We start from the raw sequence: 15,926 nt of genomic DNA on the forward strand, positions 1-15,926 counted from the left end.
CCTGAAGTCACAAAAAGCATGAATGTTGTCATTGTATCTTAAAAATGACCCAGATTCAATGGTTTTCAGGTACCTCGAATTTCATTTTCATGCTGCAGAGAGAGGAGTTATGGAAAGATGTGTGAGAACTTTTGCTGCTAGCTTCTATTTGTTCTTTAAGCTTTGATTGTAGAAGGAAACTTACAAAAGCAGTTGAAAATATTTCTTGGCAAAGTACTCCTCTTTATATTTTACCTTTTTTTTCTATGTACCAATACAGAAAAAAAAATCCGTAACAGTATAGTCTTTCATAAACCCTTAGGATCATCTTTTTATTTTATTCTAATCCCATACTATATACACCAGGAAGACCTCAGAATGAGGTCCATATCTTTATATCTGCGTAATATGTAAAGTTTTAGAAATTTGCAAAGGTCAGTCAAAGAAATAGTGTGATACTAGATTTAGTTTATGTTTCCTATTCTATTATTGAGAGCTTTGTGTGACTGTGCCATCCTATAATTAATTCTCAGGTAACAGCGTGCCTCCATTTCTCATTAAATACATTTTAGCAGACAGGGCCTAGAAATCCTTTACATGTCCTGCTTTCCAGCACAATCCTTGGTTTGCTGATTTCTGTTGCCATGATTTCCTGATAATCAAATTATATTATTAAAACAAAAAGAACGATTTCTGAGATGCCAACATGGGATTTGCTAACATTTAGTCTGAATTATAATTAAACCACAGCAATCTAAAAGTAAAATGAGTTTCTTTACCTGGATCAAAGGATATGTTCCAGAAGCCTAAAGGAAATGTTACCTTTAATTCTAAGAGAATTCCATTAAATTCAGGAATTAGATAAGGCCACCTTTTATAGCTGCCATTATTATGTAATGCACTGACTTTTAGTGCCAGGTCCTCAACTCCATATGCTTCTAGTGATCCAGAAGTAATTAATGAAGCCAAACTGTGCAAAGACATTTAAGAAGGAATTGAAGAAGACCTTTTTTCCCTATTGAAAGGGAGCAAATCCTGTCCCCAGTAAGAGTCTGTCAAGACTAAGCTCTGGTGTGTTGCTGTCTAATGAGGAGCATATATCCAAATTTGTCCCATACTGTGCTTTTCAAGAGAAATCAGGCAATCATATTTTTATACATTTTAATGATTTTAATATACTGATGACTGATTATATTTATAAAATCTTACACTAAACAAAAAATTTTGGATTAAACAAATTTAAAGTTTTCAGGTAAATTCAGCCTAGCAGCTTGTCATTTTGGAAATTCTGTGTCAAACAATGAAATAAGAGGAAAAGGAAATGAAGCAGTCAGAGGCAAACATGAAACAACACAAGTCATTATTGGCTGGTGTGTCCATCTAGTAAACCAAACCAATACAAACAACTTGCAGATTATACTATTTATTAAAAGAGTTAAGTCAAAAATCAGCATAATAATAATATTTCCAAATGTAAGTATAATCAACAATTTAAATGAAATAAATCTCGGCCACAATAACAATGAATCATGAGATAACAGAAAGGTGAACAGTCTTCCTGAAGAACACTAAACTTCTTCACAAAACACATGCAACAACTGGATTAGGTGAGTTATACAATTTGGGATGGAAGGAGTTCCCCTTTTAAAGTTGTTAATTTTGGGGTCCCTTGGTGGTTTAGTGCCTGCCCAGAGCGTGATCCTGGAGTCCCTGGATGGAGTCCTGCATCAGGCTCCCTGCATGGAGCCTGCTTCTCCCTCTGCCTGTGTCTGTGCCTCTCTCTCTCTCTGTGTCTCTCATGAATAAGTAAATAAAAATCTTAAAAAAAATAAAGTTGTTAATTTTTCCCAATTAATTGAAACACTGGGTGAATTTCTAAAAAACTTCCTGGAGGTGATTTGCATGGAAACGGAGAAAATTATTCTAAACTCTATGGTTGAATATATAGAAGAGACAACTGAAAAATGTCTGGGGGTTTTGGAGAGGAACCAAGAGCAATATATCATGAAGCTATAGTAATTTTTCAAATCGAGTATGCCCACAGAATAAACAAATAGGTTAAGACGATAGAGTATCATGCAACAAATTCAGCTATATATATTTGATAATACAGGATGAGGCTGAAAGTATTAACGTGTAAATAGATCATATTATGATAAATGACAATCAATTTGAAAAAAAGTCAGAACCTGTATCACAAGGTCAACAAAAAACATTCCCAACAGAAGTTTATTTGTACGGAGGACACTAAAAACATAGAGGAAAATGACGCAGCATAAGGTAAAAATGCATTTTAAATTTAGTTACAGCAGAAATGGGAATTGGGAGATGGGATGCAAGGAAAGTACACTCGCTTCCATTTTTCATAGCTCATAATTATTTTTAATAATATAAAAACAAACTCGATTCAAAGAAAATGTAGTATTTTAAATTTCTGAACATAATGCAGTCACTGGACTTCCCCTTTGCTGAAAGTAACTAGAAGCTGCACAAATACAGGAAATATAGTTTTCAGTTTTGGATGACTGGCAACATACTCCTCGGACCCCTTAGGGAAGGGAGACAGATCAGGTGAGTGCTAGGACAGCTTCAGGCTGACCAAGAAGTCTCCAACCCCTTGTAGAGGTGAGGGGAACTGCAAATGGCTCCCCTCACCCTTGACATCACAAAACAGTTTTCTACTAACTCTCTTGGATCTTTTATGAATTCATTTTATCTTTTTTCCCCCTGACCAATCAAGGATTGATTTTCAGATCTCCTTTCTTTTCAACCCTTCCAATGCTTGGAGTGATTCCTTGTCCCCTTTCCTCATGACTACTACCTCATGTCAATCCCCACCCAATTCACTTTGAAATCTTCCCCATTGGCAGATACGGTTTAATAATACCAATTTGTTCATGAAAATGTATCTCTTCTGTGAGTACAAATAAAAATTTCTCTAATGTCCTCATTCGTTCTCTGATAAATGTCCTCATTGGGTCTTAAGTATTTAGTCCACCACCACTACTTATGTAAGAATACTGGGCATCTTTGGTGGCACAGGATAACATTGTGCTTCCATTGGCAGAAACTTTTCACATACTTATGAAGTTCATTGTATTCCTTTCTCATTAGCCGTTATCAATTAAAGTAATACTTCCTGGTGCCAATTTGATTGGAATTATAAACTCAGGTACTGAAAGAGCATCACATGATAGTGCTTGATTATGAGATTTTGATGTGGTAGTGGTGGTGGCAGGTGTGTATCATACATATCAGATGGGTGATCTTCAAAGTGAAAACACATAATTTAAAATATTCTCATATAAAACAAAATACTAAAATTAAATAGGACTAAAACTGACTTTTCAATCATGAGTTCTCCCAAATAATCTAAATTTTGATTTTTCAGGGCTATTAGGAACCAAAAAAAACAAATCTTTTTTTCTGATACTGAACAAACATATCAGTGAAGGAAGCTAGGCTACACTAAGTCAATAATATAGAGATACTGGGAAAATTAACTTTTCCCTGCAAATACTCATACACCCAGAAGTGATTTTCAAAATATAAGAAGGGCAAAGCTTCTGCTCTCCTACTTGGACAAAGTTCCCACTTTCCTTTTCCTTTTTCTTGGTCTTTGCCTTATATTGTACTCTAGCCTTCCTTCTCCCCTACATGCTCCCTTCTATGTGTTTCCTAATGCACATTCCTCCTGCTAAACTACCTCACTGCCTCTTCTTTCTCTCATGTGAAAAGCAGTTGAAAGGATTCTCCAAGAGGCACTGATGGACTGATCCCACCTATCCCTGCCAAGTATGGGACTCTCCTTCTCTCATTACTTACAGAACTCTGAGAGGTTTTCCAGTGACAGACCAGGTTTTCACTGAGATTTCCAGCTTTTCTTAGAGGTTGAGGATCCCTCTATGTATATTCCCCAGTGAGGCAACCTTGGGCACAGATTCCAGAGCAGAATTCTCTTAGAATGCCTTCTCCAAATCCCAAGTTGTCAAGTTAGTCACCTACACTAATTTCCAGTTCCAAATGGATTAGTTCTATAACAACATTCATAGACTAGAATAAAATCTAGCCAAAGAATTGGTGTATGCATACACCCACACAATCATTCTCTCACTAGTCAGTACATTTCTTTCTGAAAGCAAATTGGTCCAGGAAGCTAAATTATCATGTGAAGGTGACCAGATGTCAATACCATTCAACTAAGGGCCATGATAAATTCTTCAAAATGGTTATGGGCTATATGTAATCCTATTATAATGCAATCCCCTCAGAATAAGGAGTCTATATATTTATTATATTTATTAATTTTAATACAATTAAATACACAAAACTATGATTAAATCTATTAATTGCTTTTATTTCCCCAAGGATAATATTATATCTCTCCTGTCCATGAAGGAAAAACAAACTGTTAAGGAAATATACATTAGGATCCCTGATTATCAGGTATCAACAGAAGTCATACTTTGCTACACCATAACTTTTTCATGGCAATTTTCACTTCTGTATTTCTCAGTGTATAGATCATAGGGTTGAGCAAGGGTGTCCCAATGGTATAAAACACTGCCACCACCTTGTCTACTGGAAATGTGGTTGCCGGGCGTGTATATATGAATATACATGGGCCAAAAAATAGGACAACCACAATAAAATGGGAGGTGCAGGTCGAAAGGGCTTTTCGCCTTCCTTCTGCACTGTGGTTTCTCAGAGAGTACAAGATGATAACATAGGAGATAAGCAAGATTGTGAAACTAACCGTGCATATGGCTCCACTGTTAGAAACAACTAGCAAATTTATTACATAAGTGTCCATGCAAGCAAGTTTCAGCAAGGGCTGCAAGTCACAGAAATAGTGATCAATCACATTGGGACCACAGAAAGGCAATCTCAAAGCCAGGAAAATTTGTGCCGAAGAATGGATACAGGATCCCACCCAACCCAGAATCACCAGCACACTGCAGACATGCCTGTTCATGATGGTTGTGTAACGCAAGGGCTTACAAATAGCTACATAGCGATCAAAAGCCATGAGGATCAGCACGAAGATTTCCATGCATCCAAAGAAGTGGACTGCAAAGACCTGAGTCATGCACTCATTGTAAGAAATGGTCTTCTGCTGAGAAAGGGCATCTACAATCAACCTGGGAGCTGTGGTTGTAGAGAAGCAGGCATCAGCAAAGGACAGGTAAAATAGGAAGAAGTACATGGGACTCCCAAGGGTCCTGCTTCTTTTAATAGTCACTACAATGAGAAAGTTTCCCAACAGTGTGGCAAGGTAAAATATCAAGAAGACCCCAAATATTGCTTTCTGTTTTCTTGGATCCTGTGTCAAGCCAAACAGAATGAATTCACTCACACTGCTGTTCATCGCCATAGTAGTGTCTATAGGTAAGGTGAACTTGATAAGACCTTAATCTGCAAAAGAAGAAAAGAAGTAACATCTTGGGGAGATCATTGGGCTGACCTCTCAATTCCTTCTTTTTGCTCCATGTTACCTCCAACTTCCTTTAATCCCTATGAATCTTTGTAAATCTGCAGAAGTCCCAGCCTCTCCCAGATCTCTCCATTGATTCAGAAACTAACCCAATTGGATCAAAGCCTTTGCATTTGGATAATAAAAAGTCAATATCCTTTAAAATTTTTGATTCCTACCAAGATTGAAAGTGGCAGAACTTGTTCTTTCCTTGGTCAGGTGCCTTAACTGCCTTGAAATTTGGCCTTCATCTGAAAAATTATATCAAAATCTTGCTCTACCTTATCTTGATTTTCCCTTGAATTAAAAAGAAAATTTTTATGCTCACATATACATATACCAAGTTCATTTATTACGCATTTTATCTATATGCTTTGAAATGTGGAAAACAGTATTCCAATATTATTAACCACTCATATTGTTGGAGAATCCCTTCTGAAGAAAATATCTTCATTGAGTTCTCTCATTTTTGGGTCCCTGACATCTTCATTCCTGAGCCTATCAGTATCTTGTTTGAAATATGGTTTACAAAAATCTAAAAGTCTTTACTTATGCCTCTTGTGTTCAATATCACCTTCACTGATGGTCAGTAGATAACAACGGTCTGAGGAATTTGGAGATTTGTCATAATTGAGGGAAATTCCTGTTTACCCTCTTTACTATTCTCTTAAACTGAACTCATTGAGCATCTCTGCATATGAATTCAAATTGGTATAAAATTACTAAAGATGTCTATAAACCAAATAGGGTTTTAACTCATATATGTTTCTTTTTACCCTGAATTGCCTTGTTCCTAAAAATATCATTTGAAGAAAATTCCACTATTCAATATACTATGTTATGATTTTTCTGTTTCAAATTCTTGTCTGTAGCATCTATACTTTGTCATTGATGTCATTATATATCATTTTGTGTTCTGATTTTGACTTGGAATTATTATAGCAGTTTTTCCCATGCACTATACTTTCCATGGCTTAATTGTTTATTTAATTACTGACATTGTAAAATTTTTTCTAAGTGGCATTTATTTAACCGTTTGTCCATCGAGATATTGATGTTGCTTCCAATTTTCACTCACACAAATAACAATTTAGAGCAATTTCTCAAGTATAATACTGCTGCCACAAGTGCTAGAGATTGTCATTGCTATTGTTACTTATTAAAAGGTTTTTTAATAATTTGTGTTCACTTAACTATATTTTTATTGTCAAATAATTCATAATATCATTAATTCTTCAAAGTACACAGCAGAATGAGAGAAGAAAATTACAATTTGTCTCAAAATTATTGAATCTATAATTGTATTCTCCAGAAATGACTCCTTCTGTTTTTATGTGTCCTTTTACAATATTCTATTAGTATACTCGTATATGTGTCCTCTTTTGTACATACAAGTATGGCCAATATTTCAAGGTTGATGATATTCCAAAAAAGCTGATGAACATGCAAACACAAGTTATTTTGTGACATTATCTTATTACCTCACTGGGATAATAGTAAATAATTATATTTTATTATGTGCATATACCTTTTTGTCATAAACCACATTTAATAGTTTTATTGCATTTATTAAAAGATTTTTACTTATTTATTCATGAGAGACACAGAAGAAGAGACATAGGCAGAGGGAGAAACAGGCTCCATGCAGGGAGCCCGACGTGGCACTCGATCCAGGGTCTCCAGGATCAGGCCCTGGGCAGAGGGCGACTCCAAACCACAAAGCCACCTGGGCTGCCCAGTTTTACTGCAAAAAAAAGCTGATGAACATGCAGACAAACACAAGTTATTTTCTGACATTATCTTATTATCTCACTTGGATAATAGTAAATAATTATATTTTATTATGTGCATATATTTTTATCATAACCCATTTTACAGTTTTACTACATTTTTTCATGAAAAATTGCTTTTCTGAGAATTTTTAATCTTCTGTCAATTTACATTTTGCAATCTTCATATTATATCTGGGATGGCTATTACTCTAGGAAAACATTACATTTCCTGGCCAAGAACACAGGTGCTAGATTCTGATGTCTTGAGTTCAAATCCTAGTTCCACTATATACCAGCTAGAGAAAGTCATTTTAAATATACTCATGGTATCTCTGTAGATAAAGTGAGAAAAAGAACTGGCTCAAAGTAAGTAAGAACTATGTAAGTGCCAACCTCTGTTTCTTTCACTATTATGATTTACTTTTTCTCCTTTACTGGAACTTTTCCCCTTTTCCCATAGTCCAACCTGCCAATTTTCCCATTTTAATATAATCTATTTCCAAAACATTTTAAAATTTTACTATCTTACTATCTACTCACATCTCTCATAACCCTACAATAATCTTTTGAGTATCGACTCACAAATATCTGGAGTTATTGTAAAGAATGGGAAAAATATTCCACTGCTCTTAATAGTTTGAGTTTTAAGATAAATATAGTTGAAATCATTCATTATGTAAGGCACTCTATCATTGGTATTAGAAGAATACAAAGAGACAAGACACAAGACTACAAATTTCTAAAGAATACCTTGGGAGTAAAAAATTCAAAATTAAGTTAAGAGATGAATCATAACTTTAACTGAAGAAAGACATTCTATATTACGTTTCTGGAATGCAGATATTCTAAAGCAGAGCAGGGAGGTAGGTTAGCACAGCGATAGTGCTTAGACACCGAAGTCACACAGCCTAGATTTGTACCCCACCCAACTGCCCACTATGGTGAGATATGTAACAAGTCCCTTGATATCTCTGTGCTTCATTTTCTTCACCAGTAAACATAAAAGCAAAGTAATCTACTTTTAGGGTTTCTATGAAGGCTAAATAATTCAGTATGTACAAAGAATGGGAGATGGAGGTCTGTGCACCTGCAATTGCAATAATTGCTTTCATTAGGATTATTAGTATCAATTTTCCATTATGATGATTAATATCAACTTTCAAAGATATTAATCTACGTTGTTAATTTACCCATAAAACAAATGTTTTTGGGTAACAACTGTTTCACACACTAATGTTCTGAATGGCAGACTTGTCACAACTGATTAGACATAATCACCATAACACACCATCATCAATGAGAGGCCAGAGTTAACCCTAGGGTTCACTCTTCGAGTGGTACATTTTATGGATTTGGATACATGTTAAGGACACGCATCCATCATTATAAAATCATACAAAGCATTTCCACTGCCCTAAAAGCAGAATCATTTTAGATTCCAAAACATAGAAGATAATTCTTTTCATGTAGTGTCTAATATTCAGTAAATTCTGAATAAAATCTCTCACACTATTTTTGTTGAAAGAAAACGGCAGATTGAGTGAGATACACATGAGTTTTCATTATGAACATTATTAGTTCATACATACCACAAAATCAGGTTGGTATTTCACAAACATCAGTACTACAAATGGCCAGTCCTAGAATTCATTAGGTGGACGTTCCATGTTTCTAAGCAGAAAGAAAGGACATAATTTCAGATATTCCCTCTCCTCCTCATCCTCTATCCTCTACCTCTTTTAATCACCTTACTATAACTTGAAAAGAAATGGAATCTAAAAATATGATGAATCATGAATATGATAATATGGTTTTCTAAAGCAATGGCTGAAATATTCACCATGATTTTGAAAGCCCTCGAACACAGTACCATAATCTTGCTTACCACATTTCCTCCAGGCACACCTGACACTTGCTGTCTTTCATAAGTATGCCCCCACACCATCACATTCACTAAACTTTCAGTATGTCTTAGTGACAAATACCTTCCTCTGATACAACCTCCACTCTGCATTGCTAAGTGTGCACACAGTACCAAGTTCAGATGCCATCTCCTCAGCAAAACTTCCAGGTTTTCCTGAACACTCTTTTTGCTAATTGCATTTCAATGTAAAAAAAAAAAAATGTGTGTGTGTGTGTGTGTGTCAGAGAAAGAGAGAGAGTCTGTGTATAGAGAATCAATCCTTAATTATAGCCTTCTTCATTTTTGTTTTAATATCTTTGTTAATCTGATTTTAAATTTCACAAGGCAGGTTCATATTGTTCTATTTTGGGCAAATCAGGCTAGGTTGATAGGCAGTTTAGCAGAGAGAAGTAACAAAGAAACCAGTACCAGAACTCTAGCTTTTGTGCTCCATGACAACCTCTCCTTCTTGGACACTCCACCCACTACTGCCATGAGAAGCAAAAGACTCCAGCCACTCCAGTGAAGTCAGCATAAAGCTAGAACCCATAAATAGGTAAGCAACAAAACCATGGACACATCCAGTACATGTCCTGACTATCAAATGGATGGAAAATTCAGGATGAGTCAAAAGAAGAGACCAGCATTTATAGTTATATTTAAATACAGTTCAAGGCTGAGCAAAGCACCTTGCTAGAGGCAAAAGGGTGCTTCATCCTAGGATTTCACTAGAGTTTACTTCTCATTCCTCCACTCCATAGAACATCCCTTACTCCAACACCAGAAAGAAAATGTAATTCTTAGATGACAGTGGGTTTGGGCAGCCAACATTATAGTCATTAATGTCAGAACAAGTAGTACCATAGTGCCATAGAATCATGGTAACAACACTATCTATGCATACTGATTGCATGTGGTCAGTATACAGCCTTTCCTTTTCCTGACCTTGAGCTTTTCAAGTAAGAAATCCACCTGTGTAGGATACTATACCTCTACACCCTTCAATGTACCCCTCATTCAATAAGAATTGGTCCTGAGACAGTGCTGCATCAAGGACAGTGAAAGACAGAAACCCTGACACATCAGAATCTTCTCATCACTGAGAGAAATATATTCCTGACACATCATGCTTCTCAGAGATTGAAAGAATTACATAATGGCAATTGCCAGAAATCCAGTGCTGAATGGAAATCAAAAAAAGAACATAGTTTAGATGGGCTTAAAAACTTACCATATTTCTTGTACAGAAAGAGATGAGATCCAATAGAGATACCATAGTTTTTGCTCTTGCAAATCAGATTTATTTTGAAGATGAATCAATCATGTGCAGTGTGTTTGCAATATGCAATCTATGTTTCGAATACATCTACTAGGCTTTCCATTGCAGGATCTATGGGGAGAGGAGACACACCACAGGTAGCCAATATTTCATAGAAGCTTGGATTAGACTCTTCAATAAGTTTTGCAATATCAGCAGAAAGTTTCTTACTTCTACTGTTAGAACTTTTAGAATAAAAAGGAAATATTCCCAGTATAATGTGATGGAAACATCTCTCTAAAGGCAGGTCTAGGACCCCAAAACAATTCCTTGGCAGAGCATATGGATTAAATATTTCTTCTTCCTCCAACGATATTTATAGAGATTTCATAGAAGTTCACAAATATCCAGGCTTTGGAGGGATAAGGGCTGTGACCTCCCACCCAACCCCAAAGGATATGCTCTTTAAACTACTTAGCTCAGTCACTCCTGGACCACTGCAAACCATGGCGCTAAGTAATCCCAGACAAGGCTGTCAAGAGGCAGATTCTGTCCACAGAGTCTCTCTCCTCCTAGACTCCGAAGGGATCCATCTCATTTCAGTTACCAACTTGCTTCACTGGTTTCCCTGCTCTAAGGACAAAGTATGCCTTTCAAGTCACACTGAAGTATAGACTAAGAGTTCCCAAAGGCTTTAGTCTTACACTGAATCTTTTCTAACAACACACAAAGCTCTGAGCACAGGTACACACTCCAACACATGTGATATGATTGAATTCTAGTTCATGATTTATGTCTCTGTGACTTTAAGAAAGTTTCTTAACCTGTCCCAGTTTCTTATTATAGAAAATGTTACTGTAGATACAATATTATTATTCATCTAATGATACTGACAAAATATAAATAATTAAAATGAAAATACTAATTAAAATTTCTCTAATACTTTGAAGATGTTAAGTTGTATGTATAGAAAGAAGAAAGTGGAAATAAAAATACTTTTACAGATTTTTTTGTTTTTAAAGCAACTTAAGTTACAGTTTTTGTACAACAAAATGCACATTTTTTTGTTTAAACAATTCTACACATTACTTAGTGCTTACCATGACAGGTGTACTCTCAATCTCCTCCTCCTTTTCATCCCCTTGCCCACCTCCCCTTTGGCAACTATCCATTTGTTCTCTGTATTTAAGAGTATGAGGGTTTTTTTTTATTGTCTCCTATTTCTTGATAATTTGCCTTCTTTCTTAAATATGCATATAAGTGAATTCATATGGTATTTGTCTTAGTATGTCTGACTTATCTCACTTAGCTTTAGACTGTCTCAACCCATCCATATTATTGTAAAAATATCTTTGGGTAAACAATAGTGGAATTACTGAATCATATGGAAATACTATTTTTCATTTTTGAGGAACCTCCATCATGCTTTCCACGGTGGCTGCACCAGTTTACATTCCCACTAGCAGAGTATGAGGGCTCATTTTATTCCACGTCTTTACCAACACTACTTATTTCTTTTAAAAAAATTTTTAGCCATTCTGACAGGTGTGAGGTGATATCCCATTGTGGTTTTGATTTGCAGTTCCCTGATGATGAGTAATATTGAACATCTTTTCATATGCTCACTTGTTCTTTCTATGTCTTCTTGGGAAAATGTCTATTCAGGTCCTCTGTCCATTTTTAAGTCAGATTTTTGGTCTTTGTGGTGGTACGTTATATACATTTTTAGATCTTTTAGATATTAATCCCTTATCATTTTTATATATCTCCATGTATACTTTTATTTCTTGTTTGATTGTTTGGTTGACCTATTCATTGTTTAGGAGCAGGCTATTTTGCCTCCATGTATTTGTGTTCTTTCTAGGTTTCTTTTTGCGAGTACTTCTAGTTTCATACCACTGTGGTCAAAAAAGGTGTACAATATGATTTCAGTCTTTTTTAATTTGTTAAGTCTTGTTTGTTTCATAGCCTAATATAGGATCTAGTTAAGAAAATGTCCCCTGTACACCTGAAAAAAAATGCATCTTCTGCTGAATTGAGATATAATGTTCTGAATATGTTAGGGCCATTTGGTCAAATCAGTCATTCAAAGCTCCTCATTTCTTGTTGATTTTTTGTCTGGAGGATCTATCTATTGATGTAAGTGAGGTGTTAGAATTCCCTACTATTATTGTATTACTGTCAATTTCTTCCTTTGTGTCTGTTAATAGTTGTTTTATGTATTTAGGTGCACCCATGTTTGGCACGTAAAGATTTATAACTGTTTTATTCTCTTGTTGAACTCACTTCAGACCTAAAGACACACAGAAATTGAAAAAGAAAGGGATGGAAAAACATTTACAATGCAAAAAGAAATCTAAGGCAACAATACTGATATCAGACAAAATAGGTGAGTCATGTCATGTCTCTCCTCTGATCAAAGCTCTCCAGTGGTGCTCCACTTCACTTGATCAAAAGGGAAGTCATGTAATGCAACCTATAAGGCTTTATGTGATCTGGACCCATCGCTTCCTCTCTGATCTTATCTAGTACTCTCTATTTTACCATCTCACTAGCTTCATGCCCTACAAGACATTACTGCAGTGTATATCTACATGGCTGACTCCCATATCCCCTCACTCTCTTCAAGTATTTATTCAAATGTGATCTCCCCCATGAAGACTATTCTGACCACCTATTTAAAGCTGCAGACTGGGAAGAGAGTTAAGATGATGGAGTAGTAGGTGGTTTTCATTTTGTCTGGTCCCTGGAAATTGGCTAGATAGCTATCAAATCATTCTAAACCCCTGCAAAATCAACCAAAATGTGAGATAAAAATTACTACAATTCTATAAACTGAAAAGCAACTCCTTTTTGCAAAGTATGAGGTGTCGAGATGTGCATCTGAGGCAAACTATGGAAAGATAAGCCATGTGGGGATGGAGCCTCCATAAGTCAAGTACTGGAAAGTAGTAAAAGTGGTGGAGTGCAAAATCGAACTGTTAAAAGTTTGCTGGAAAGGCACTCAGGAAGAGAATCAGAGTGGAATCCTAGGTGGAACAGTGTGGTCCTAAGGTCCCCAAGGTCAGAGAAAGAACGGAAGTGCTGGAGTATGGCAGAGTTCCCAGGTACTGTAGCAGGCAGGCCAGTTGCAAACAGTGAGCCCAGGAGCCAGCTTTCTGCTCGATGTTGCCAGAAACCATAATCTGCATCATGGTCAGGTGACTGCTCTCCATGTAGAGGCTCAGGAAGTAGCAGAACCCAGTTGAGATCCTCTTCCTGTCCCAGGAGGAGCAGGGTTGGTGTACACCACCAGGAGTCTGTAAAGTTTGGAGACTTGAAATGAGGCCCGGTGCCTGAGATAAAAATGCCCAGTCACAGGTGGGGTGAACACAGAGTGCAGACTGAAACCAGAGAGACAAGAATGATTTACTGTTTTTCCCTAAGGGTACACTGAAGAGAAGGGAGCATGAACTTTCAGCTTCAGTCTTGAAGATTGAGGGAAGGGGAGCTACCATTTTTATTTTCATCCTTAAAGCTTTGGGTAAAGCCTTCAGGGAACAAAAGCCACATAGAGCAATCTGGAGCCTTTCACTCTCAGCCCGGCCCCCTGGCAAGGGCAGTTCAATTCCACCCATGGCAAAGACCTAAGAATCAGAGTAATAGTCTCCTCCCCCAGAAAACCATCTGGAACATGCAGTTAACTCCAAGTCTATCAATCTCATAGAACTGCAGAACTCCAGTGCAAGGGGAAAATAGTGTGTAGAATTAGTGTATTTTTTCATGATTCTTTAATTTTTCAATTATTTTTTTCCTCTTCAGCTAATTTCTTATTTTATCAACTCTTTTTAAGTCTTTTTTTTAATTTTAATTTTTACAGTTACATTTTATCCCTTCATTGTATGTGTGTGTGTGGGGGGGTGTCTTTTTTTCTTCATTGTATTCTCTCTCTCTCTCTCTCTCTCTCTCTCTCTCCTCTCTCTCCTCTCCCTCTTTTTTGTTTTTCTTTTTTTTGGGGGAAGGGTGGTGAGTGTTTTTTGTTTTGTCTTGTTTCTGTCTCTTCTGATTTGTTTAGTGTATATTTCTCTGGGGTTGTTGTTGCTATTTCAGTATTTTGTTCTTTTGTTCTATTCTCTGGACAGAATGACAGTATGGAATAACTCTCTCAAAAAAAAAGAGAACAAGAGGCAGTATTCACTGCCAGGAACCTAATAGGTATGGATAGAAGTAAGATGTTGGAACTAGATTCAGAATAATGATTGTAAAGATACTAGCTAGCTAGGCTTGAAAAAAGCATAGAAGACACTAGAGAATCCCTTTCTAGCATAATAAAATAACTAAAATCTAATGAGGTCAAAATCAAAATGGCTACTACTGAGATGCAATAAAAAGTGGAGTCTCTAACTGCTAGCATAAATGAGACAGAAGAGAGGATCAGTGATACAGAAGACAAAATGAATGAGAAAAACAAAACTGAGGAAAAAAGAGATAACTACTGGATCACAAGAGGAGAACTTGAGAGAAAAGTGATACCACAAAATGAAACAATGTTTGAATAATTAGGGTCCAGAAGAAGAGGAAAAAGTAAGAGAGAGAGGGTAAGAAGGTATATATGAGCTTATTATAGCTGAAAACTTCTCTAATCTGGGGAAGGAAATAGGCATTCAACTCCAGAAGGAACAGAGAATCCCCCTCAAAATCAATAAAAATAAGCCAACATCTCAACATATAACACTGAAGCTTGTAAATTTCATAGACAAAGAGAAAATTCTGAAAGCAGCTCAGGGCAAGAGGTCCTTAATCTATGAGGGTAGAAACATAAGACTGGCAGCAGTCCTATCCACAGAGACCTGGCAGGCCAGAAAGGACTGGCATGATAAATTCAAAGTGCTAAATTAGAACAATATGCAGCCTAGGATACTTAACCAACAAGGCTGTCATTCAGAATAGGTGAGATGAAGAGCTCCAAACAAAGAGAAACTAAAAGAATTTGTGATCACTAAGTTATTCCTGCAAGAAATATTAAAGGGGATCTGGTAAGTGAAGACAGAGCCCAAGACTAACACAGACATAGCGATGATATACAGAAACAACTCGGAGCATGGAGCCTGCTTATGATTCTCTCCCTCTGCCCCTCTCCACTACCTCTCTAGAAAAAAAAATTAAAAAAGGAAAGTCAAGTAAGAAAAAGAGATCTGGCATGTTAATAGGAATTTGGGAATTTGGTATTAAATAGGCATATCAGAAAGGGAGACAGAACATAAGAGACTCCTAACTCTGGGAAACGAACTAGGGATGGTGGAACGGGAGGTGGGTGGGGGGTGGAGGTGACTGGGTGACTGGCACTGAGGGGGGCACTTGATGGGATGAGCACTGGGTGTTATTCTATATATTGGCAAATTGAACACAAATAAAAATAAATTTATGAAAAAAATTAAAAAATAAATAGGCATATGGGAGGCTCATTGAAGAGAGATTTGAATAATGCCATAAGTAGATGCATTCATATTTTAAGCAGAAAAAGCCTGCCTGATATCATCAAGAAACTACACAGAAGCCAGT

General features: G+C 36.5%; 1 protein-coding gene across 1 annotated transcript; it reads right to left on the bottom strand.

Moving 5' to 3' along the window:
• Positions 1-4,438: 4,438 nt before the first annotated feature.
• LOC129503093 (olfactory receptor 4C11-like) lies at positions 4,439-5,353 on the bottom strand. Its single transcript, XM_055315032.1, has one exon. It carries the CDS (start codon positions 5,351-5,353, stop codon positions 4,439-4,441), a length of 915 nt encoding a protein of 304 aa, XP_055171007.1.
• Positions 5,354-15,926: the final 10,573 nt, after the last annotated feature.

This window comes from Nyctereutes procyonoides, unplaced genomic scaffold, assembly GCF_905146905.1.
Source record: "Nyctereutes procyonoides isolate TBG_1078 unplaced genomic scaffold, NYPRO_anot_genome, whole genome shotgun sequence".
NCBI classification, from domain to species: Eukaryota; Metazoa; Chordata; class Mammalia; order Carnivora; family Canidae; genus Nyctereutes; species Nyctereutes procyonoides.